General features: G+C 39.8%; 1 protein-coding gene and 1 long non-coding RNA gene across 7 annotated transcripts in view; one reads left to right on the forward strand and one right to left on the reverse strand.

Moving 5' to 3' along the window:
- Positions 1 to 27,507, forward strand: part of LOC136153860 (uncharacterized) — a 198,999-nt gene that overhangs the window by 94,696 nt on the left and 76,796 nt on the right. The window lies entirely within an intron of this gene.
- LOC136153845 (P antigen family member 3-like) overlaps positions 1 to 27,507 on the reverse strand; it is an 87,001-nt gene that overhangs the window by 50,112 nt on the left and 9,382 nt on the right. For 2 of the 6 annotated variants that reach the window (XM_065915964.1, XM_065915963.1), the window contains one exon: positions 18,161 to 18,352. The exons of the other annotated variants lie outside the window; for them this stretch is intronic. In XM_065915964.1, the coding sequence (XP_065772036.1) occupies positions 18,161 to 18,188 (28 nt within the window). In that variant the 5' untranslated portion in view covers positions 18,189 to 18,352. The remainder of the gene's footprint in view (positions 1 to 18,160; positions 18,353 to 27,507) is intronic. 6 annotated transcript variants of the gene reach the window in all.

The raw sequence follows: 27,507 nt of genomic DNA on the forward strand, positions 1-27,507 counted from the left end.
GAGGAAAGCAATAGAATGGGAAAGACTAGAGAGTTCTTCAAGAAAATTAGACAAACAAAGGGAACCGCTTTAGAAGTGACAGGTGCAACAGATTAAAATCCCTCTAGTTAACACCGACTACACTGGAAGGAGCCTACAGATATTGAGACGTGTAAGCTGGAACAAGGAGCTATCTGAAACTGAAATGAACCCATACTGGCCGCAATAGCTCCAGAGAAATTCCTAGATATATTTTTACTATTATTATTACTTTTTTAATTAAAAAAATTTTTTTCTCTTTTTTTGAAAGTCCTCTATTACTCCTTAATTTTCATAACCCACTATAACCTGGCAAAAAAAAGGACCCTACTTTTAAAGCGAACTTCCTATATATTTCTTAAATTTTTTGTGTTTTTGTTTCTCTAATATTGTATTTCTAAGAGTCTAACCTCTACTCTAGATTTTTAATCTTTGCTTTTCAGTATTTGATATCAATTTTGGACATTTAAGAATCCAACTTTCAGTACCCATTTTTACTCAGGAGTGTGATTACTGGTTTGATCACTCTCTCTCCCTTTTAACTTTCCTTTTTCTCCCCCAGATCACCTCTATTTCCTCCCTACCCCTTCTCTTCTCAATCCAATTCTGTGAATCTCTGTGGGTGTGCTGGGCTGAGGAGAACACTTAGGGAACAGAGTAATGCCTAGATCTGTCTCTCTTCTGTTGAATACCCCTTTTTCTCCTCCTGCTCACCTCTATCTCCTTCCTCCCTCTCCTCTTCTTCATGTAACACTGTGAACCTCTCTGGGTGTCCCTCACTGTGGAGAATCCTTTCACCATTAACCTAGAAGTTTTATTATCAGTGCTGTATAGTTGGAGAAGTCTTGAGACTACTGGAAGAATAAGACTGAAATCCAGAGGCAAGAGGCTTAAGTCCAAAACCTAGAACACCAGAGAACTCCTGATTACAGGGAACATTAATGAATAAGAGATCATCCAAGAGCCTCCATATCTACAGTGAAACCAACCACCACCTAAAAGCCAATAAGTTTCAGAGCAAGACATACCACGCAAATTCTCCACCAAGGCAGGAACATAGTCCTGAGCATTAATATACAGGATGCCCAAAGTCACACCAAACCCATAGACCCATCTCAAAACTCACCACTGGACACTCCATTGGACTCCAGAGAGAAGAAATCCAGCTCCAACCACCAGAACACCAATGCAAGCTTCCCTAACCAGCAAACCTCGACAAGCCAAATGTCCAGCCCCACCCACTGGGAGAAACCTCCACAATGAAAAGGAAACACAGACTACCAGAATACAGAAAGGCCATGCCAAACACAGCAATCTAAATAAGATGAAAAGGCAGAGAAATACCCACCAGGTAAAGGAACATGAAAAATGCCCACCAAGCCAAACAAAAGAGGAGGAGAGAGGGAACCTACCTGAAAAAGAATTTAGAATAATGATCATAAAGATGATCCAAAATCTTGAAAACAAAACAGAGTTACAGATAAATGGCCTGGAGACAAGGATTGAAAAGATGCAAGAAATGTTTAACAAAGACCTAGAAGAAATAAAAAAGTCAATTAAAAATGAATCATGCAATAAATGAGATCAAAAACACTCTGGAGGGAAACAGCAGTAGAATAGCAGAGGCAGAAGATAGTATAAGTGAGGTAGAAGATAAAATGGTGGAAATAAATGAAGCAGAGAGGAAAAAAGAAAAAAAAATTAAAAGAAATGAGGGCAACCTCGGGGACCTCTGGGACAATGTGAAACGCCCCAAAATTCGAATCATAGGAATCCCAGAAGAAGAAGACAAAAAGAAAGGCCATGAGAAAATACTCAAAGAGATAATAGCTGAAAACTTCCCCAAAATGGGGAAAAGGAAATAGTGACACAAGTCCAAGAAACCCAGAGTTCCAAACAGGATAAACCCAGGGTGAAACACTCCAAGACACATATTAATGAAATTAACAAAGATCAAACACAAAGAACAAATATTAAAAGCAGCAAGGGAGAAACAACAAATAACACACAAGGGGATTCCCATAAGGATAACAGTTGATCTTTCAATAGAAACTCTTCAGCTCAGGAGGGAATGGCAGGACATACTTAAAGTACTGACAGAAAATAACCTAAAACCCAGATTTCTGTATCCAGCAAGGATCTCATTCAGATATGAAGGAAAATTCAAAAGCTTTACAGACAAGCAAAAGTTGAGAGAATTCAGCACCACCAAACCAGCTCTTCAACAAATGCTAAAGGATCTTCTCTAGACAGGAAACAGAAAGGTTGTATGAACGTGAACCCAAAACAACAAAGCAAATGGCAACGGGACCATTCTTATCAATAATTACCTTAAATGTAAATGGGTTGAATGCCCCAACCAAAAGACAGAGAATGGCTGAATGGATACAAAAGCAAGACCCTTATATATGCTGTCTAAAAGAGACCCACCTCAAAACAAGGGACACATACAGACTGAAAGTGAAGGGTTGCAAAAAAATATTTCATGCAAACGGAGACCAAAAGAAAGCAGGAGTCACAATACTTATATCAAATAAAATAGACTTCAAAATAAAGGCTGTGAAAAGAGACAAAGAAGGACACTGCATAACAATCAAAGGATCAATCCAAGAAGAAGATATAACAATTATAAATATATATGCACCCAACATAGGAGCACCGCAATATGTAAGGCAAATGCTAATGAGTATGTAAGAGGAAATTAACAATAACACAATAATAGTGGAAGACTTTAATACCCCACTCACTTCTATGGATAGATCAACTAAACAGAAAATTAACAAGGAAACACAAACTTTAAATAACACAATGGTCCAGCGAGACCTAATTGATATCTATAGGCCATTTCACCCCAAAACAATGCATTTCACCTTTTTCTCAGGTGCACATGGAACATTCTCCAGAATAGATCACATCCTGGGCCATAAATCTAGCCTTGGTAAATTCAAAAAACTGAAATCATCCTGGTCATCTTTTCTGACCACAATGCAATAAGATTAGATCTCAATTACAGGAGAAAAACTATTAAAAATTCCAACATATGGAGGCTAAATAACATGCTTCTGAATAACTAACAAATCGTAGAAAAAATAAAAAAGAAATAAAAATATGCATAGAAACGAATGAAAATGAAAACACAACAACCCAAAACCTATGGGACCCTGAAAAGGAGTGCTAAGGGGAAGGTTCATAGCATTACAGGCTTACCTCAAGAAACAAGAAAAAAGTCAAACAAATAACCTAACTCTACACCTAAAGCAACTAGAGAAGGAAGAAATGAAGAACCCAGGGTTAGTAGAAGGAAAGAAGTCTTAAAAATTAGGGCAGAAGTAAATGCAAAAGAAACAAAAGAGACCATAGCAAAAATTGACAAAGTTAAAAGTTGGTTTTTTGAAAAGGTAAATGAAATTGACAAACCATTAGTCAGACTCATTAAGAAACAAAGGGAGGAGAACCAAATCAACAAAATTAGAAATGAAAATGGAGAGATCACAACAGACAACACAGAAATACAAAGGATCATAAGAGACTACTACCAGCAGCTCTATGCCAATAAAATGGACAACTTGGAAGAAATGGACAAATTCTTAGAAAAGTATAGCTTTCCAAGACTGAACCAGGAAGAAATAGAAGATCTTAACAGAGCCATCACAAGCATGGAAATCGAAACTGTAATCAGAAATCTTCCAGCAAACAAAAGCCCAGGGCCAGATGACTTCACAGATGAATTCTACCAAAAATTTATAGAAGAGCTAACACCTATCTTACTCAAACTCTTCCAGAAAATTGCAGAAGGGAAACTTTCAAACTCATTCTATGAGGCCACCATCACCCTAATACCAAAATCAGACAAAGATGCCACAAAAAAAGAAAACTACAGGCCAATATCACTGATGAACATAGATGCAAAAATCCTTAACAAAATTCTAGCAAACAGAATCCAATAACATATTAAAAAGATCATACGTCATGACCAAGTGGGCTTTATCCCAGGAATGCAAGGATTCTTTAATATCCACAAATCAATCAATATAATACACCACATTAACAAATTGAAAGATAAAAACCATATGATTATCTCAATAGATGCAGAAAAAACCTTTGACAAAATTCAACATGCATTTATGATAAAAACTCTCCAGAAAGCAGGCATAGAAGAAACATAACTCAACATAATAAAAGCTATATATGACAAACCCACAGCAAACATTATCTTCAATGGTGAAAAATTGAAAGCATTTCCCCTAAAGTCAGGAACAAGATAAGGGTGCCCACTCTCACCACTGCTATTCAACAGAGTTTTGGAAGTGTTGGCCACTGCAATCAGAGCACAAAAAGAAATAAAAGGAATCCAGATAGGAAAAGTAGAAGTAAAACTCTCGCTGTTTGCAGATGACATGATCCTCTACATAGAAAACCCTAAAGACTCTACCAGAAAATTACTAGAGCTAATCAATGAATACAGTAATGTTGCAGGATATAAAATTAACACACAGAAATTCCTTGTATTCCTATACACTAACAATGAGAAAACAGAAAGGGAAATTAAGGAAAGAATACCATTCATCATTGAAACAAAAAGAATAAAATACTTAGGAGTATATCTACCTGAAGAAACGAAAGACCAATATATAGAAAACTATAAAACACTGATGAAAGATATCAAAGAGGACAGAGATGGAGAAGTGTACAATGTTCATGGATTGGAAGAATCAATATTGTCAAAATGACTATACTATCCAAAGAAATCTATAGATTCAATGCAATCCCTATCAAGCTACCAACTGTATTTTTCACAGAACTAGAACAAATAATTTCACAATTTGTACGGAAATACAAAAAAACTCAAATAGCCAAAGCAATCATGAGAAAGAAGAATGGAACAGGAGGAATTAACCTGCCTGACTTCAGGCTCTACTACAAAGCCACAGTCATCAAGACAGTATGGTACTGGCACAAAGACAGAAATATAGATCAATGGAACAGAATAGAAAGCCCAGAGATAAATCCACATACCTATGGACACCTTATCTTCGACAAAGGAGGCAAGGATATACAATGAAAAAAAAGAGAATTTCTTTAACAAGTGGTGCTGGGAAAGCTGGTCAACCACTTGTAAAAGAATGAAACTAGAACACTTTCTAACACCATACACAAAAATAAACTCAAAATGGATCAAAGATCTAGATATAAGTCCAGAAACTATAAAATTCCTAGAGGAGACCATAGGCAAAACACTCTCCGACAGAAATCACAGCAAGATCCTCTATGATCCATCTCCCAGAATATTGGAAATAAAAGCAAAATTAAACAAATGGGATCTAATTAAATTTAAAAACTTTTGCACAAAAAAAGGAAACTATATGCAAGATGAAAAGACAGCCTTTCGAATGGGAGAAAATAATAGCAAACGAAGCAACAGACAAAGGATTAATCTCAAAAATATACAAGCAACTCCTGCAGCTCAATTCCAGAAAAATAAATGACCCAATCAAAAATGGGCCAAAGAACTAAACAGACATTTCTCCAAAGAAGACAGACAGATGGCTAACAAACATATGAAAAATGCTCAACATCACTCATTATCAGAGAAATGCAAATCAAAACCACAATGAGGTACCATTCATTACACGCCAGTCAGGATGGATGCTATCCAAAAGTCTACAAGCAATAAATGCTGGAGAGGGTGTGGAGGAAAGGGAACACTCTTACACTGTTGGTGGGAATGCAAACTAGTACAGCCACTATGGAGAACAATGTGGAGGTTCCTTCAAAAACTGGAAATACAACTGCCATATGACCCAGCAATCCCACTTCTGGGCATGCACACCAAGGAAACCAGATCTGAAAGAGACACGTGTACCCCAATGCTCATTGCAGCAGTGTTTATAATAGCCAGGACATGGAAGCAACCTAGATGTCCATCAGCAGACAAATGGATAAGGAAGCTATGGTACATATACACTATGGAATATTACTCAGCCATTAAAAACATTCATTTGAATCAGTTCTAATGAGATGGATGAAACTGGAGTCCATTATATAGAGTGGAGCAAGCCAGAAAGATAGAGACCTATATAGTATACTAACGCATATATATGGGATTTAAAAAGATGGTAACGATAACCCTATATGCAAAACAGAAAAAGAGACACAGATGTACAGAACAGACTTTGGGACTCTGTGGGAGAAGGCGAGGGTGGGATGTCCTGAGAGAATAGCATTGAAACAAGTATACTATCAAGGGTGAAACAGATCACCAGCCCAGGTTGGATGCATGAGACAAGTGCTCAGGGCTGGTCCACTGGGAAGACCCAGAGGGATGGGATGGAGAGGGAATCAGGTGGGTGGACTGGGATGGGGAACACATGTAAATCCATGGCTGATTCATGTCAAGGTATGGCAAAAAGCACTACAATACTGTAAACTAATTAGCCTCCAACTAATAAAAATAAATGGGAAAAAAATTTTTTTAATAAAAATAAAAAAAAAGATACCAAGGGAGCATTTACTGCAAAGATGGACACCTTAAAGGACAGAAATAGTATGGACCAAACAGAAGCAGAAGATATTAAGAAGAGGTGGCAAGAATACACATAAGACTATACGAAAAAGAACTTAATGACCCAGATAACCGCAACGGTGTGATCACTCACCTAGAGCCAGACATCCTGGAGTGTGAAGCCAAGTTTGTCTTAGGAAGCATCACTAGGAACAAAGCTAGTGGAGACGATGGAATTCCAGCTGAGTTATTTCAAATCTTAAGAAAAATGCAATTAAAGTGCTGCACTCAATATGCCAGGAAATTTGGAAAACTCAGCAGTGGCCTCAGAACTGATAAAGTTCAGCTTTTCTCCAATCCCAAAGATGGAGAATGCCAAAAAATGTTCAAAGTAACTCACAACTGCACTCATTTCACATGCTACCAAAGCAATACTCAAAAACCTTCAGGGTAGCTTCAACACTATGTGAACTGAGAACTTCCAGATGTACAAGCTGGATTTAGAAAAGGTAGAGAAGCGGGGGATCAAATTGTAACATCCATTGAAATATAGAAAAAGCTAGAGATATCAAAAAAAATCGACTTCTGCTTTATTGACATCACTAAAGCCCTTGAGTCTGTAAATCACAACAAACTGTGGAAACTTCTTAAAGAGATGGGAATATCAGACCACCTTACCTGCTTCTTGAGAAACCTGTATGCAAGTCAAGAGGCAACAGTTAGAATCAGACATGGAAGAATGGACTGGTTCCAAATTGGGAAAGGAGTACCTTAAGGCTGTATACTGTCACCCTGCTTATTTACCTTTCATGCAGAGAATATCATGTGAAATGCTGGGCTGGATGAACCACAAGCTGGAATCAAGATTATTGGGAGAAATATCAATAACTTCATATATGCAATGACACCACCCTTATGGCAGAAATTGAAGAACTAAAGAGCTTCTTGAAGAAAGTGAGAGAGGAGAGTGAAAAAGCTGGCTTAAAACTCAACATTCAAAAAATGAAGATCATGGCATCTTGTCCTATCACTTCACAGCAAATGGATGGAGAAACAATGGAAACAGTGTCAGACTTTATTTTTTGGGCTCCAAAATCACTGCAGATGGTGACTGCAGCCATGAAATTAAAAGACGCCTCCTCCTTGGAAGAAAAGCAATGACAAAGCTAGACAGCATATTAAAAAGCAGAGCCACTACGTTGCTGACAAAGGTCTGTGTAGTCAAAGCTATGCTTTTTCCAGTAGTCATGTACAGATGTGAGAGTTGCACAATAAAAAAGGCTGAGTGCCAAAGACTTGATGTCTTTGAACTGTGGTGCTGGAGAAGACTCTTGAGAGCCCCTTAGACTGCAAGGAGGTCAAACCAGTCAATGCTAAAGGAAATCAACCCTAAATATTTGTTTGAAGGACTGATGCTGAAGCTGAAGCTCCAATACTTTGGTCATCTGATTCAAAGTGCCGACTCACTGGAAAAGACCTTGATGCTGGGAAAGACTGAAGGCAGGAGGACAAGGAGATGACAGAGGATGAGGTGGATGGATGGTATCACCGATTCAATGGGCCTGAATTTGGGCAAACTTTCGGAGATGGTGAAGAACAGGGAAGCCTGATGTGCTGCAGTCCATGTAGTCGAAAGAGTTGGACCTGACTAAGCAACTAAGTGCAGCACACCCTGCAACCCACCAGGCACCTCTGTCCATGGGGATGCTCCAGACAAGAATACTGGAGTGGGTTGTCATGCCCTCCTCCAGGGGATCTTCCCAACCCAGGGATCAAACTCAGGTCTCCCAAAGTGCAGACAGATTCTTTATCATCTGACCACCAGGGAAGTTCATTTGATTGAATTTGTTGTTCAGTCGCTTAGTCATGTCTGACTCTTTGTGACCCCACGAACTGCAACATTCCAGGCCTTCCTGTCCTTTACCATATCCTGGAGCCTGCTCAAATGCATGTCCATTCAGTCAAGGGTGCTATCCAAACATCTTGTCTTAATAGAGCTGCCTAATTCCATGCATGGAATAATATGCATTTAAAACTCTAAGTATGCCTCCAAATCTTCAGGCCACACTCACTGAAACACGGGACCTACTTACAGAAAACAATAACATCACAAAGAGCAAAACTTCCCATACCCCAGTATTTTTTGTGGAGTTAGAGTATTGCACACATGCTTTATGTATCAGCGCAGATCTTTCAAGAAGCTGATGCTAAAGCAAAAATCAAAGTGCAGGAAATTTATTAGGGGAAGTAACTGTGCGAGAAAGTGAGATTTCAGGGAAGATTGGGAGAGCCATTGGATTTGGATTCTGGTATGAACCCCAGTGAAGGAGAGACAAGGATTAAAGCCTGGGTGGAAGCATCTTAAAGGGTGCAGCACTTCTCAGTACAGTTTACAAGGTCACTGTGGAGTCTCTGAGTCAATGCTGACTGTCAACTTGCTTCTTGTTGACACTGCATAACTAGTCGTAATGTCCCACTTGTGACAACCAAACTCCAGACTCCATATATGAAACAGTGATTGGCAAATCGTGGTACATAAGGAAATATGAAGGAAAGTGATCCCTGAGAGAGAAGAAACAAAAAGAGGTGTGAACAGTGAGTGCCCCAGCTTACTGCCTAGAGTTTTCAGTCTGTTGCGGCTAATGGAGGGGAACCTAGCTGGAGCCAATAGAGATCTGATATCAGAAGACAGAGCTGAGGTCAGAGGAGATGAAGGCAACAAGAGGTCAGTGGGTGCCAGACAGCAGAAAGCCACAAAGCAAGAGAACCCCAGGGATCTTCAAAGTGATCCCCTCATTTACTCAGTCCATGCATATGAGGCCAGGAAAAGTACATCTGAAAGGAATAGAGAGAACACTACCTAGTGCTTGGACTTGGATGGTCATAGTGCCTTTCTGAGTCACCCAGAGTGGAAAACCTCAGGATTCATGGGACACTGGGCTAGGACTCAGAAGGGTCTTTACTCACTAGTGGGAGTTCAGTGCAGTTCAGTCACTCAGAAGTGTCCGACTCTTTGCAACCCCATGGACTGCAGCACTCCAGGCCTCCCTGTCCATCACCCAACTCCCAGAGCCTGCTCAAACTCATGTCCATCGAGTTGGTGATACTATCCAATCACCTCATCCTCTGTTGTCCCCCATTTCTCCTTCAATCTTTCCCATCATCAGGGGCTTTTCCAATAAGTCAGTCCTTCGCATGTGGTTGTCAAAGTATTGGTGGTTCAGCTTCAGTGTCAGTCCTTCCAATGAATATTTGGGACTGATTTCCTTTAGCATTGACTGTTTTGATCTCCTTGCAGTACAAGGAACTCTCAAGAGCTTTCTCCAACACGACAGTTCAAAAGCATCAATTATTTGGCACTCAGTTTTCTTGATGATCCAACTCTCACAGCCATACATGACCACTGGAAAAACCGTACCTTTGACCATATGGACCTTTGTTGGCAAAGTAATGTCTCAGCAAAGTAAAATGGTTTTTAATACGCTGTCTAGGTTTGTCATAGCTTTCCTTCCAAGGAGCAAGCATCTTTTAATTTCATGCCTGCAGTTATCATCTGCAGTAGTTTTGGAGCCTAAGAAAATAAAATCTATCACTGTTCCCATTGTTTCCTCATCTATTTGCCTTGAAGTGATGGGACAGGATGCCATGATCTGTTTTTTCTGATTGTTGAGTTTTAAGCCAATGTTTTCACTCTCCTCTTTCACTTTCATCAAGAGGTTTCATCAAGTGATGAAACTGCTCCAAGGAGTGGGAGTAATGAGTCCAGTTGTGAGCACTGCTCCAGTTTTACCTAACAAATAACATTGAACATAAGGAAATGAATAATTGGGTCCTCAAAGAGACAAAGAAGCAAATAAGTAAGTGAATAAGTAAATACTATTGGAGAAGAAGGATAGTGCTTACTTTCACACAATGCTGGTATCAGCTGGAAGCCAGGCTAGGAATATGCATCAAGATTTACATGTAAACTCTATAAGATCTGTCAGACCTTAGGAGGGTCCCCACAACACCTGGATGTGAGGTCACTTCCCAAGTCCAGAGAAAACCATGTGAAATGATGAGAGAGCCGAATACTGAGGGCTTGCACAGGTATGAGAATACTTCCCCAAATGCTAGGTTCAAAACCCTGAGAATTCATGGGCTATTGGGTAGAGTCATCAGAAGAGTCTCTTCTCCGTCCTGGAGAATAAGTAGCCATCAACTGGTCACTGCTCCAGTCCCACCAAAGAAACCATAAATAGATGACCCCAAAAGATCAAAGTGTTTCCAAGTAATTTAACTGCATTCTAGAAATGCACAAGTCCATTATTCAACATGGTAACACTCAAAATCAGACATCCAATCGAAACTTAGATGGAATGCAAATAAGCAGAAAAATGATCACCCCATAATAAGTCATTAAATGAATCTATTGAAACTCACTCAAAACTGAAACACTAAAGCAGATGTCAACAATAGCAGACAAGGACATTGAAACAGTTATTATAACTGTATTCCATATGTTCAAAAATTTAAGACATGTAAAACATAAAGAAGACACAAATGATCTCTAGATGAAAAGTCCAATGTGAAAGATGAAGGATACACTGGGTGGGATGAATGGCAGAGTAGATATTGCAGAACAAAAATACTGGACTTGAAGATAGCAGTATAACTGATCCGATATTAAACACAGGGAGAAAAGAAATACTGTTCAGAACTAAAATAGCATCCATAAGCTGTGGGATCACTTCAAACAGCCTGATAAGGTTTCAGTTGGGGTTCTCTGGAGGAGTGGACCAAGAAGTGGGGACAGATAAAACATCTGAAGAAATAATGCCCCCAATTCCTCCAGACTTGCTGAAAACTCTAGTCCCATAGATGCAAGAAGCCCAATAAGGCCTGAGCACAAATAACATGAAAAAAACTACACTAAGGCAAATGATAATCAAACCACTCAAAACCACTGATAAAGAGCAAATATTTGAGCAACCAGAGAAAAAAGTCATGTTAATTACAGAGAGGAAGTTTCTCCTCAGAGACAATCCAAAGTGATGACAGTGTACCAATATCTTTCAAGTAGTGAAAGGAAAAAAGTATAAACCCTCTAAACCTGGAATTCTATACTCAGTAGAAATATTTTTCTTAAACTGAGCAGGACCATGTTGGACCATCCTGGGGATAGTGAAACAGAGCAGGACCATATGGGCCTTGCCCATCCCCCACTATGTCCTGTGCATGCCTTCTGCCTGTGGAAAACTTTAGTCAAAGAATAAGTTTCATCAGAGAAGTGAGAGATGTGGAAACAAAGGAAAAGAGTCTAAGGAGACTAAATAATAATAATGGAGTCATTAAGCATAGTCAAGGCCATTTAGTTCTTTCTCAAGGGCTGTAGATAATATGCTGAGCTGTATCCTGGGAGCTGTCTTTTGATACCAAAACACCAGGTGGAAAAGTTAACTACAGAGTGAAGTAAGCCAGAAAGATAAAGAACCTTACAGCATACTAACACATATATAAGGAATTTAGAAAGATGGTAATGATAACCCTATATACAAAACAGAAAAAGAGACACAGATGTACAGAACAGACTTTTGGACTCTGTGGGAGAAGGCGAGGGTGGGATGCTTCAAGAGAACAGCATCGAAACATGTATATTATCTATGGTGAAACAGATCGCCAGCCCAGGTTGGATGCATGAGACAAGTGCTCGGGCCTGGTGCACTGGGAAGACCCAGAGGGATCGAGTAGAGAGGGAGGTGGGAGGGAGGATCGGGATGGGGAATACATGTAACTCCATGGCTGATTCATGTCAATGTATGACAAAACCCACTACAATATTGTAAAGTAATTAGCCTCCAACTAATAAAAATAAGTGAAAAAGAAAAAAAGTTAACTACATGATGACCAGACTGTACCCATGATTTGAGTGCCACATTTCGGAGAACTGGCTGCAAAGAAATGGGAACAAGTGCACCCCAAGCTATAGATTAAGTGTACCTAAAACCACCAAGGTGATGTTAGTCAGACCACTGATGACCAGTGTGAAGATGACTGTTAGAGATGACTATGCTGTTTCTACATGTAACACCCCCCACCCGCTCACTCTCTATATATAAATGGTCTCATCCCCTGCTTGTTGAGCATGCGGGGGAGTCAGCCTTTGGGCAGATGTCTGCCACCCTCCCCTGCCCTCCAGTTGCTGGCACCTGAAATAAAGCAAACTTTCCTTTCCACCAACCTAGCTTGTTTACTGGCTTTTGGGTGGTAAGCAGCTGGACCCCTCAAGCATACATTTCTGTAACAATAGACCTCCTGCCCTCATGTCCCCTGTCTATTGTTTGCAGGAAAGCTTTTGTCTTCTAAGCCTTTCCCCACTTCCAAAGAGCAATTTAATCAGAGAGGTGACAACACAGAGAAATAAAAGAAAACCGTCAAAGAAAGCAAAATAAGCATAGTTTAGCTATAGAACAATGTCAAGGACCTTTAGTTCTTCTTCAAAGGCCATAGATAACATTCTGAGCTGTATCCCTGAAATGCTTTGCAGATATTAAAACCCCCAGCAGTTGGAGGAAGTTTACTGCATTCTGATGATCAGCACATAGACCCCATATCAGTCGGAACCCAGTTGGTTGATGATTGAGATTCCCAAAACATCACCCTGCTACCTTACCTTCAACTAACCAGAGAATTTAGCTTGAACTGATCATGAGTCCCATGACTATCTCCTTCACCTTGCCTTTAAAAAAATCCTTCCCTGAAAGACTTCTAGGAGTTCAGGTCTTTTTTTAAAAAATTATTTATTTTTAATTGGAGGATAATTGCTTTACAATATCGGGCTGGTTTCTGCCACATACCAACATGTATCAGGCACAGGTGTATGTATGTCCCTTCCCTCTAGAACCTCCCTCCCACCTCCCACCCCCCCCCCACCACCACCCCTCTAGGTTGTCACAGAGCATTTGAGCTGTGTCAAGAGTAGTGTAGATAGCCAGAGGTCAGGTTTTTTAAGGATGAGACTCCTGTCCTCCTTGCTTGGCCCCATGTCAAACACCTTACACTAAATGCTGTACTTTGCGTTCAGTTGTTCAGTCGCATCTGACTCTTTGCATGCCTATGGCCTGTAGTCTGCCAGGCTCCTCTGTCAATGGGATTTTCCCTGGCAAGAACACTGGAGTAGATTGTCATGCTCTCCTCCAGGGGATCTTCCCAATCCAAGGATCAAACCCTTGTCACCTGCATCACCTGCATTGCAGACGAATTTTTTACCCCTGAGCCACCAGAGACCCCAAATGCTGTACTTTTCCTCACCACAAATAAGTGTTAGTAGTTTCAATTCACGACACTCTGGTGAAAGGACCCAAGCTGCGTTTGGTAGCATTTAAAAAACAGTGGCAAAATAGCCCTCTCGCCCCTCTCGCCTCCTCGCTACTCTGCTCCTGGTCTCCGCAAGCTGGGAAAGTGCTTCTAGATGCAGCTCTCACCAAACTTAGGCAGCCAAGAACGATACCTGTCTACATGGAGTCTGTAAATCTCTGTTTGGAAAGAGGAACCACAGGGAACTATTGACTGGCTTGAAGAAATACCCTGACTGTGTTTGGAGTTTTAGGACTATCTTCCTGGCTCCTGTGCGTGGTGAACTTAGAAGAGATCGAGCCCTGAGCCTTTGGAGTGGGAGCACTGACTCCAAGACCCAAGGCTACCACACAACTAACCCTAGGGAGTATCAAATAGTGAGAACTCACACAAAGGAAACCACTGAACACAAGACTCGGCATCACCCAACCACCAGTAGCACCCTGTGCAGGATGCCACATCTAAACAACAAACAAAACAAAAATACAAACCAAATCATCAGCAGACAGGATTACCACTTCACTCAGCTTTGCCCATCAGAGGAAAAACAAACAAAGACTCAGCACAAATCTCAACCTATACGAAGCTTACACAAACCACTGGGCCAACCTTAGGGGGGAAGAAACAAAAAGGAAGAAAGAATTCAACCTTCAAGCCTTGGAAGAGGAGACCTCAAACACAATAAGTAGAAAAAAAATAATTAAAAGGAAGAGAAATACTACACAAATGAAGGAACAAACTAGAAACACAGAAGTCCAAATAAATGAAGAGGAAATAGGGAAACTACCTGAAAAAGAATTCAGAATAATGATAGTAAAGAGGATCAAAGACCTGAAAACAGAATGGAGAAAATGCAAGAATCAATTAACAAAGACCTAGAAGAATCATAGAATAAAAATACAGAAACAAACAACACAATTACTGTAGTTAAAAATACTCTAGAATCAATCAATAGCAGAATATCTGAAGCAGAAGAATGAATCGGTGAGCTGGAAGATAAAATGGTAGAAATAAGTTCTGAAGAGCAGAATAAAGTAAAAGGAATGTAAAGAACTGAGGATAGTCTCAGATACTTCTGGGACAATATCAAATGCACCAACATTCAAATTATAGGGATCTCAGAAGAAGAAGAGACAAATAAAGGGTATGAGAAAATTTTTGAAGAGATTATAGTTGAAAATTTCCCCTACATGGGAAAGGAAATAGTCAATCAAGTCCAAGAGGCACAAAGAGTCCCATACAGGATAAACCCAAGGAGAAACATGCCAAGACACATACTAATCAAACTCACAAAGCCTAAACACAAAGACAGAATATTACAAGCAGCAAGGGAGAAGCAACAAGTAACATAAAAGGGAAACCCCATATGCTTAACAGCTGATCTTTCAGTAGAAACCCTGCAGGCCAGAAAGGAATGGCAGGATATATTTAAAGTATTGAAAGGGAAAAATCTACAACCAAGATTACTGTAACCAGCAAGGATTTAATTCAAAATTGATGGAGAAATCAAAAGCATTTCAGACAAGCAAAAGTTAAGAGAATTCAGAACCTCCAAACCAACTTTACAACAAATGTTAAAGAGACTTATATAGCCAAGAAATAGAAGAGAAGGAAAAAGATCTCCATAATCCACCCCAAACAATTAAGGAAATGGCAAAGGATACATGTATATCAATAATTACTTTAAATGTAAATGGGTTAAATGTTCCAACCAAAAGACACAGGCTGGCTGAATGGATCAAAAAACAAGACCCCTATATATGCTCTCTACAAGAAACCCACATCAGACCTCAAAACACACATAGACTCAAAGTGAGAGGATGGAAAAATATATTCCAAGCAAATGGGAAGCAAAAGAAAGCTGGAGTAGCAATCCTCATATCAGACAAAACAGACCTTAAAAATAAAGAATATTGCAAGAGATAAGGGAGGACGCAACACAATGATCAAGGGACCAATCCAAGAGGCAGACATAACAACTCTAAATATTTATGCACCCAACTTCCCTGGTGGTCCAGTGGTTAAGATTCCACAGTCCCAATGCAGAGAGCACGGGTTTGATCCCTGGTTGGGGAACTAAGATCCCACATGCCACATGGCACAGCCAAATAAAAAGAGAAAATTATTGGGCTTCCCAGGTGGCTCAGATGATAAAGTGTCTGCCCGCAATGTGGGAGGCCCAGGTTAGATCCCTTGGTCGGGAAGATCCCCTGGAGAAGAAAATGGCAACCCACTCCAGTACTCTTGCCGGGAAAACTCTATGGATGGAGGAGCCTGGTAGGCTACAGTCCATGGGGTCACAGAGAGTCAGACACGACTGAGCAGCTTCACTTTCTTATGCACCCAACATAGGAGCACTTCAATACATAAGAAAAACACTAACAGACATAAAAGGAGAAATTGACAGTAACACAATAATCATGGGAGACTTTAACACATCACTCACAACAATGGACAGATCATCAAAACAGAAACTTAATAAGGAAACACAAGTCTTCAATGATATATTAGATGAGATGGATCTCATTGATAGCTTCAGGACATTCCACCCAAATGCAGAAGAATACGCCTCTTCTCAGGTGCACATGGAACATTCTCCAGGATAGACCACATCTTGGGTCACAAATGAAACCTCAGTAAATTTAAGAAAATTGAGATCATATCAGGCATCTTCTGTGAGCACAGCACTATGAGACTAGATATCAAGTACAAGAAAAAAACTGTAAGAAACACAAACACATGGAGATTAAACAACATATTTCTAAATAATCAGCAGGTTCCTGAAGAAATCAAAAGGAAAATAAAAAAATTTATAGAAACAAATGACAATGAAAACATGACAACTCAAAACCTATGCGATGCTGCAAAAGCAGTTCTTAGAGGGAAGTTTATAGCAATACACTCCTACCTCAAGGAACAAGAAAAACATAGAAGAGATAACCTAACTTACCCCTAAAACAACTAGAAAAAGGAGAACAAAAACACGACAAAATTAGTAGAATGAAAGAATCAAGATTCGAGCAGAAATAAATGAAAAAGAAATGAAAGAAACAGTAGCAAAGATTAATAAAACTAAAAGCTGGTTCTTTGAGAAGATTAAAAAAAAATGACAAGCCTCTAGCCAGAATCATCAAGAACAAAAGAGAGAAGAATCAAATCAACAAAATTAGAAATCAAAAAGGAGAGGTTACAACAGACAATGCAGAAATACAAAGGATTATAAGAGACCATTATGAACAACAATATGGTAATAAAATGGATAACCTGGAAGGAATGGACAGATTCTTGGAAAAGTCCAATCTTCTAAGACTGAACCAGGAAGAAATGGAAATTATGAACAACCCAATTACAAGCTCTGAAATTGAGGCTGTGATCCAGAATCTCTGGAAAAACAAAAGCCGAGGACCAGGTGGCTTCACAGAAGAATTCTATCAAACATTTAGAGAAGAGCTAATGCCTATCCTTCTAAAACTCTTTCAAAAAATTGCAGAGGAAGGAACACTTCCAAACACATTCTACGAGACCACCATCACCCTGATACCAAAACCAAAAAATGACAACACAAAAAAATGAAAACTAAAGGCCAGTATCACTGATGAACATAGATGCAAAAGTCCTCAACAAAATTTTAGCAAACATAATTCAGCAACACATCAAAAAGCTCATATACCATGATCAAGTTGGGTTTATTCCAGGGATGCAGGGATTCTTCAATGTATGCAAATCAACCAATGTGATACACCATATTAACAAATCGAAAGATTAAAAACCATATGATCATCCCAATAGATGCAGAAAAAGCCTTTGACAAAATTAAGCATCCATTTATGACTAAAATTCTTCAGAAAATGGGCATAGAAGGAACCTACCTCACATAGTAAAGCCCATATATGATAAGCCTAGAGCAAACATTACTCCTAGAGCAATTATTTTCTGCCATTCTGAGGGTTGTCTCTTCACCTTCTTTATAGTTTCCTTTGCTGTGTAAAAGAGTCAGACTCGACTAAGCAACTGAACTGAACTGAACTTGCTGTGTAAAATACTGTAAGTACAATTAGATCCCATTTTTAAATTTTATTTCCAAAGAGGATATTCCTAAAGTTTTTATTAGAGTGTTCTGCCTATGTTTTCCTCTAAGAGTTTTATAGTATCTGGCCTTAAACATTCAGTCTTTAATTCATTTTGAGCTTTTTTTCCCCTGTGATGTTAAGAATTGTTCTAATTTCATTCTTTTACATGTTACTGTCCAATTTTCAGAGTACCACTTATTGAAGATGCTGTCTTTTCTCCATTGTATATTCTTACTTCCTTGGGTATAGATGACGTGCCCCATAGGTGCATGGGTCTATCTCTGGGCTTCCTATTGTGTTCCATTGGTCTTTCCTTTTTGTTTAATGACTAGAGATGTTACATAAGTCTTGTCGTAAAGCTGGTGTGGTACTGTTGAATTCTCTGAGCCTTTGCTCTTCTGTAAATCTTTTGATTTCTTTGTTGAATCTGAAAGAACAACATTGCCTGGTAGAGTATTTTTGATTATAGGTTTTTCCCTTTCACCACTGGAAATATATCATGCCACTTCCTTCTGGCCTGCAGAGTTCCTGCTGAGAAATCAGCTGATAATCTTATGGGGATTCCCTCTTATGTTATTTGCTACTTTTCCCTTGACCTGCTTAATATTTTCTCTTTGTTGTTAGTTTTTCAGTTTGCTTAATATGTGTCTCAGTATTTTCCTCCTTGTGTTCATCCTGTGTGAAATTCTCTGCACTTTCTGCACTAGAGTGTCTGTTTACTTTCCAACATTAGGGACGTTTTCACCTGTTATGTCTTCAAGAATTTTCTCAGGCCCTTTCTCTCTCTTCTCCTTCTGGGAGCCCTACAATGTGAATGTTGGTCCATTTAATGTCCCGGAGGTCTCTTAAACTGTCCTCATTTCTTTTCATTTTTTTCTCTTCATTCTGTCCCTTGGCAGTGATTACTACAACTCTGTATTCCAGCTTATGTATTCATTTTTCTGCCTCATTAATTTTGCTATTGATTCCTTCTCTTGTATTTTTCATTTCAGTTGTTGTATTGTTTAACTGTTTCTTTGTTCTTTTGATCTTCTTTTTTCAACATGTCTTGTATCTTCTCAGTCTGTCCCTCCATTGTTTTCTTCTGAGATCTTGGATCATCTTTACTATCACTGCTCTGAATTCTTTTTTGAATGGATTGCCTATCTCCACTTTGCTTAGTTTTTGTTCTGGGGTTTTATCTTATTCCTTTGTGTGGAACATTTTCCTGTGCTATCTCATTTTGACTCACTTTCGGTGTTTATGTCTCTGTTTGGCAGGATGCAGGACTGTATTTCCTCTTGTTTTTAGTGTCTTTCCCCTTGTGGGTTAGGTTGTTCTGAGAGTTTTGTTCAGGATTCCTGGTGGGAGGGACTAATGTCTGCCCAGTGGTGGGTGGAACTGTGTCTTGTCCCTCTGATGGGCATGTCAAAAGATGTATATAGAAGTGGCTGTTGGCTCAGGAAGACTTAGGCAGCCTGTCTGCTGATGGGTGGGACTGTGTTCCTATCCTACTGGTTGTTTAGCCTGAGGCATCCCAGCGCTGAAAACTAAAGGCCAATATCACTGATGAACATAGATGCAAAAATTCTCAACAAAATTTTAGCAAACATAATTCAGCAACACATCAAAAAGCTCATATACCATGATCAAGTTGGGTTTATTCCAGGGATGCAGGGATTCTTCAATGTATGCAAATCAACCAATGTGATACACCATATTAACAAATTGAAAGATTAAAAAACATATGATCATCCCAATAGATGCAGAAAAAGCCTTTGACAAAATTAAGCATCCATTTATGATTAAAATTCTTCAGAAAATGGGCATAGAAGGAACCTACCTCACATACCTACAGGCTTTTGGGTGGGACCAGTCTTGGTGTTAAAATGGTGGCCTCCAGGAGGACTCATGCCAATGAGTACATTCTGATGCATCCACTACACATTTCCCCACAGTGAACTGCGGATGCCCCTTGCCTCCCCAGGGGACCTCCAACACCAGAAGATAAGCCTTGCCCTGGGTCCTATGAGTCACAGCTTTTCCCTCAGGTTCTGGTGCACAGAGGACTTTGTGTGCATCCTCCAAGAGTGGAGTTTCTGTTTTTCCAAGTCCTCTTGAGTTCTTGTGATGAAGTTCCACTGGCCTTCAAAGCTGAATGATCTGTGGGCTTCAGTTCTCAAGCCAGACTCCCAGACTCTGGAGCCTTACACTGGACTTAGAACTCCTCCTGTGGGAGAAGCTCTGTGATGTAATTATTTTTCAGTGTGTGGTTTGCTCACCAAGTGGGAATGGGATTTGATTGCATTGTGAATGCACCCTTCTTTCCATCTTATTGTAGCTTATTCTTTGCAGTTGGATGTAGAATATCTTTTTTGGTAGGTTCCAGTCTTTCTGTCAATGGTTGTTCAGCAGTTAGTTGTGATTTCAGTGTTTTTGTGAGAGGATGTGAGCTCAAGTCCTTCCACTTTACCATCTAGTCTTCACCTCTCCTTTGAATCGTTTACTTGGGAGACAGCCAGGGTAGGTAATTCTCCTTTCAAAGACTCTCAAAGTCCAAGGTCAGAGGGCAAGGAATTGGAGCTTTAGGAAGCTTAAGACAATGGATTCACAAGTTCTATGAGTAAATATCTGCAAGTATAGAATGCTTCCAATCAAAGGGACTACCTCAATGCCTTCTTGCTCACTTGGGAAGCAGTCTTCCCATAGGTAGAATATTTGGGTCATTGCTGGCCAAGATTTAGGTTTTTATCAAGAAGAAAGTTTCTCTCTTGTTAATATTATTGTTTTCTTCTTTTTCCTAGTCCAAAAATATTTATGTTTAGCAGTTTGTTACAGGTTATGATAAAGGATAAAATTGAACATCCAATAGAAGAGGTGCTAGGACAAGGCATGGGCCCAGAGTATCCATTGCCCTCTCCAGGCCCACAGCTCTGCCCAAATCTCCATGCATTCACTGGCTCTGAAGTCCCTAGAATACCTGAGAACAAAGATGCTGAGCAAATCTTCCAGTTACTTGAGTAAAAAGAAAGAAGAGGAGAAAAGTAAACAAACGAAGTCCTAATAAATGTGGCCCTCAATTAAGTTAAGAAAATGTCCAGGTACTCTGAGCAGAGAAAAAGAGAGAAAAAATTATCAAAGAAATAATGAAACTAATGGTTTCTATATGAAATAATGAAAATAATGGTCCTAAATGGTTTCTATATGAAATAATGAAAATAATGGTCCTAAAAATGAAGGCCATGAGAATGCAGGACAAGTGAAGCTTTAGACAAAGGCACATCACAGCAAAGTTTCAGAATGAATAAATAAAAATCAATAGCAAATCTTAATAGCATATAAAAGACAAACAACCCCACAGATCTGTGCAAGAGATTGGAACAGGCCAGAATACATTTGGCTGGCAAGTCAGCACCAGAAAATATGCTCAATATATTGAAATGCAAATCAAAATTAGAATGTGATACCACTACACACCTATTGGAATGGTGAAAATTTAAAAGTCTTACCATACCAAGAGTTTTCAAGAATGGAACTCATATATAACTGAGTCATACTGTCATACATAGCTGGGAATGTAATTATGTATACCACATACTTTATTAAAAAGTTAAAGGCATACATACTGTAGGCTTCAGCCATTCCAATCCTGAGTATTTTTTCAAGACAAAGGAAAGTATGTATCTACACAAAGTCTTTTACATGAATGCTTTACTTATTAAGGCCCAGACTGGAAACAACCACAGTATCCATCAATCAATGTATTGTTAAACAAATGATGGCATATCCACACAATGGAATGATTTTCAATTACCTCATCTATAACATGGAGATAATGGACTAGAGAGATTTATATTATTAGTGAACAAGAGGAGTAATGAACGGAGAGATTAAAGTGATTTGTGATGAAATAGACTAAAGCCCACACATCATTCCCTGGGAGAAACCATTCCTGACCACCAGATTTGCAGGGCTCTCGTCTGTGTTCTAAGTATCCCCTGGCTCTCGTCTGTCTATCCCGCATAATTGTAACTACATACTCAGTTCCTTTTCAGTCCAGAACCTGAAGCCTGACTCCCAGCAGAGGCTCAGAGAAATTTTCTGCCCTCTGAATGATGATGACTTACGCTACTCACAATCAATTATAGTCATTATCAAACCAGCAATTTCTTTACTGGAAGTAATACATTATTAACTAGTGATCGTAGGACATTTCTCTTGACAAATTTCTGTTCTTGTAGAGTGGGAAATGTACACATTACTTTGTCCAAAAGCATCTAGTACTAGTGTGTTATTCCCTACTTTTATGTTCATAATTCTGGACACTCTGCTACTTTCTGAGATCACCTCTCAGTTAGGGGCTGCATTGACTAATTCACTGAAGTGTTCCCATATATAAAGGGGCTGAAGAACAGACTAGACTGTTGATAAATACTTTTGAATGGATATAATGCTGACAATGTGATTATTATTATTATCATTTTTTATTTTCATTCATTAAGTAATTTTTGGCTGCTCTGGGTCTCCATGGCTGCATGTGGGTTTTCTCTAGATGTGACAAGTGGGAGGTACTTTGTAGTTGTGTTGCATGAGTTTCTCACTGTGGTGGCTTCTCTTGGTGCAGAGCACAAGGTGTAGGGTGTGTGGGCTTTAGAATTTGAGGCATGTGAGTTCAAGAGTTGTGGCATGCGGGCTTAGTTGTCCCATGACATGTGGAATCTTCCTGGACCAGGGTTTGAACCCACGTCTCCTGCATTGGCAGATGGGTTCTTAACTACTAGATCCCCAGGGAAGTCCAACAATGTGATTATTTTAATGTTTGGCTGGAAAGCTGTGTTTGTCGGCTCAGGCTGCCAAAACAAAATACCATAAAGTGGGTGACTTAAGGAACAGAAACTTATTTATCACTGTTCTGGAGACTGGCTTTCCAAATCAGAATGGCAGCATGGTTGGATTCTGGTGAGAGCTCCATTCCTGGATCATAGATGGCTGTCCTCTTGTTGTGTTCTCACATGGCAGTGAGAGAGAGAGAAACAGACACACAGAGAGAGACAGAGTGAATGCATTGGTGTTTCTTCTTTTTAAAAAAATTTTTACAAAGTATTTATTTTGTTACACCCATGTATACTGTTTGTCAAACACACACAGTGGATGTAAAGAGTTTATATGGACTTTAAACCAGGGCTATAGCTTCTTAATTAGACATCCTGTAAATGAAAGGGAGACACATGTTAGCTGAAATGAACGAAGGTTGGCTGGGAGGGGACTGTCTCCTCTGTTTCCTTGAGTTAATCTGCAGGCTGCTGATTTATAGGGCCTTTTGATGGATCATCTTCCTCTTGAGCAGGAAGAGGGTTGGACCGCTTGCTAAACCAGGTAAACTAATTACTGTAAGTTATCCTCTGAAATTAAGGCCCACACAAATGAGTCACGTTCCATGCTTTCCAGCGAAAACAGCAGAGGCCTGCTTTTTAACTGGTTCAGCAATTAACTCCAGATGCATGTTAGAATGACTCAGAAAGCTTTTTAAGCAACGCTTATGTCTGGGGCCCTAATTCCTAACATTTCCTAGTATTTCAGAATATTTAAGTGTGATATCCTGGATATTATAGTTTGTAGAGCCCCCAAGTGATATATTTTTTTCCCAGGCAAGATTAAGAGCCACTGGTCTGCATTTTCCAGAGGGTTTGACGATAAGCTAGAATAATTTAGAAGTATTGCAGGGCCCAGTTGAAGTTTCTTTTTAAAAATTAATTAATTTATTTTAATTAGAGGCTAGTTACTTTATCATATTGTGGTTGTTTTTGCCATACATTGACATGAATCAGCCATGGGTGTACATGTGTCCCCCTGTCCCGAACCTCCCTCCAACCTCCCTCCCCATCCCACTCCTCTGGGTTGTCCCAGTGCACTGGCTTCGAGTGCCCTGTTTCACGCATCAAACTTAGACTGGTCATCTATTTCACATATGGTAACATACATGTTTCAATGCTATTCTCTCAAATCATCCCACTCTCACCTTCTCCCACAGAATCCAAAAGTCTGTTCTTTATCTTTGTGTCTCTTTTGCTGTCTCACATATAGGGTCATCATTACCATCTTTCTAAATTCCATATATATGTATTAATATACTGTATGGGTGTTTTTCTTTCTGACTTACTTCACTCTGTATAATAGGCTCCAGTTTCATCCACCTCATTAGAACTGACTCCAATGTGTTCTTTTCAATAGCTGAGTGATATTCCATTGTGTATATGTACCACAACTTTCTTATCCATTCGTCTGCCAATGGATATCTAGGTTGCTTCCACATCCTAGCTATTGCAAACAGTGCTGTGATGAACATTGGGGTACACATGTCTCTTTCAATTCTGGTTTCCTCGGTGTGTGTGCCCAGCAGCCGGATTGGTGTTTCTTCTTATGTGAGCCCCACTTTCATGACCTCATCTAAATCTAATTGTCTCCAAAAGATTCATCTTCAAATACTATTTCATTGGTGGTTACCACTTCAATATACAAATTTGGTGGGAGACAGAGTTGAGTCCATAGCAGAGGTAAAGATATCAACAGCTTTAATGTCACAAAATCTGTATGTGAAAGCAGTGGTTATCATTGGATGTGGGAAGTTCAGTTAACCTCTCTCACTCTTACAATGAACCTTATATTCTAGCTTTCCTCCTGCTTCTTGGCCACTCCACTCAGGGTATTTTTTTTCCCCCTTAGGCCTCTTCATTGTGTTTCTCCTCTGCATTTCTTTTCTGTTCATGTGTCTGTCTTGTCCACCAGTGTGATATTCCCATCATCCACCTCACATCACTGGTCATTTTGAGCATTGCAGATACGTCCTGAAACACGCTAGGAATCAATGTGTGTGTACTAAATGAAGGAATATTTTCTAATGACTGACAAGAAAAGCATCTCCTCCATGGAGGAGTCAGTATAATAGGTGTCATTTTTGTAGCACCATGCATAAAGTCTTGAGACTTGTAGGGGTGTGGCTCTGTCTTGGTGGCCTGGTGACCTTGCACGTCCACACGGAGGCTACGTAGGCAAGGCTAAACTGCGGGCTGACTTGAATCTTGGCAGAAAAACTTCAGGTTGCTCTAGCAGCAAGGGGAGATAAGCAGCCTGGTGAAGACCTGCTATGAGGCCATTTCTCACCTGCCTCCTTTTCCAGCTGGAGGCTGACACAAGGTTGTTACTCATCCACCTCTGGTTTTGGTTGAACATAGGATGGTCTCCCTAGACCCAACTGAGAGTACAGGTGTGGACTACAGAGCTGCTCAATCCACAGGGCACAGCTGTGGGTTCCTTCCTGGCAGAGACCCACCACCTGCAGTGCCTGTAACTGAGGCCTTCCAATTCAGTGTCAAACCGTGGGACTAGGGACAAGGCAACTGACACCAGGGGCATATTGCTTCTGTACTGTCTGTAAGTTAGAAACGGAATCAATTTGGGTTCATTGTCTCTCTACTGGTCAAGCCCATAAAAAGGTGACAAGCCAAACTAACAACTCAGTGGTACACTGTGTGGCCCTGTAGCCCCTGCATTGTTCTTTAGGGACTGGCTACCTGACTATGTGACAGAGTCTGGTGTTGAGTTCTGTGGTGTTGCATGACTAGAATATTGGCTTATTTTCTTTGTCATCACACACAGCAAGGAGCATAGTTGTCACTACATACTATGACTTAGTGTAGCCTTCTCAGTCCTCTTTTACAAACCAACCTTAGAATGGATGCCATGTCTCATACCAGCTACACTGCTATTGAATCAATATATTTATTTAGAGAAAATGCCTCTTTTTTTTTAAATTAGTTGGAGGCTAATTACTTCACAACATTTCAGTGGGTTTTGTCATACATTGATATGAATCAGTCATAGAGTTACATGTATTCCTCATCCCGATCCCCCCTCCCACCTCCCTCACCACCCAATTCCTCTGGGTCTTCCCAGTTCTAATGAGATGGATGAAACTGGAGCCCATTATACACAGTGAAGTAAGCCAGAAAGATAAAGAACATTACAGCATACTAACACATATATATGGAATTTAGAAAGATGGTAATGATAACCCTATATGCAAAACAGAAGAAGAGACACAGATGTACAGAATAGACTTTTGGACTCTGTGGGAGAAGGCGAGGGTGGGATGTTTCGAGAGAACAGCATGTATATTATCTATAGTGAAACAGATCACCAGCGCAGGTGGGATGCATGAGACAAGTGCTTGGGCCTGGTGCACTGGGAAGACCCAGAGGAATCGGGTAGAGAGGGAGGTGGGAGGTGAGATCGGGATGGGGAATACATGTAACTCCATGGCTGATTCATGTCAATCTATGATAAAATCCAAAAAAAGAAAAAAGAAAAAAAGAAAAAAATTTTAAATAAATCTCTAGCATTTGGGAGATACATAAAACACCTGTTTTCAATGGTCTTTTTCACAGAACTAGAACAAATAATGTCACAATTTGTATGGAAATACAAAAAACCTCGAATAGCCAAAGTAATCTTGAGAAAGAAGAATGGAACTGGGGGAATCAACCTGCCTGACTTCAGGCTCTATTACAAAGCCACAGTCATCAGGACAGTATGGTACTGGCACAAAGACAGAAATATAGACCAATGGAACAGAATAGAAAGCCCAGAGGTAAATCCACGAACCTATGGACATCGTATCTTCGACAAAGGAGGCAAGGATATACAATGGAAAAAAGACAACGTCTTTAACAAGTGGTGCTGGGAAAACTGGTCAACCACTTGTAAAAGAATGAAACTAGAATACTTTCTAATACCATACACAAAAATAAACTCAAAATGGATTAAAGATCTAAATGTAAGACCAGTAACTACAAAATTCCTAGAGGAAAACATAGGCAAAATACTCTCCAACATGAATCACAGCAGGATCCTCTATGACCCACCTCCCAGAATATTGGAAATAAAAGCAAAAATAAACAAATGGGACCTAATGAAACTTAAAAGCTTTTGTACAACAAAGGAAACTATAAGTAAGATTAAAGACAGCCCTCAGATTGGGAGAAAATAATAGCAAATGAAGCAACAGACAAAGGATTAATCTCAAAAATATACAAGCAAACCCTGAAGCTCAATTCCAGAAAAATAAATGACCCAATCAAAAAATGGGCCAAAGAACTAAACAGACATTTCTCCAAAGAAGACATACAGATGGCTAACAAACACATGAAAAGACGCTCAACATCACTCATTATCAGAGAAATGCAAATCAAAACCACAATGAGGTACCATTACACGCCAGTCAGGATGGCTGCTATCCAAAAGTCTACAAGCAATAAATGCTGGAGAGGGTGTGGAGAAAAGGGAACCCTCTTACACTGTTGGTGGGAATGCAAACTAGTACACCCACTATGGAGAACAGAGTGGAGATTTCTTTAAAAACTGGAAATAGAACTGTCATATGACCCAGCAATACCACTTCTGGGCATACACACTGAAGAAACCAGATCTGAAAGACACATGCACCCCAATGTTCATCACAGCACTGTTTATAATAGCCAGGACATGGAAGCAACCTAGATGCCCATCAGCAGATGAATGGATAAGGAAGCTGTGGTATATATACAC

The sequence above is a fragment of the Muntiacus reevesi genome, chromosome X (genome assembly GCF_963930625.1).
Source record: "Muntiacus reevesi chromosome X, mMunRee1.1, whole genome shotgun sequence".
NCBI classification, from domain to species: domain Eukaryota; kingdom Metazoa; phylum Chordata; class Mammalia; order Artiodactyla; family Cervidae; genus Muntiacus; species Muntiacus reevesi.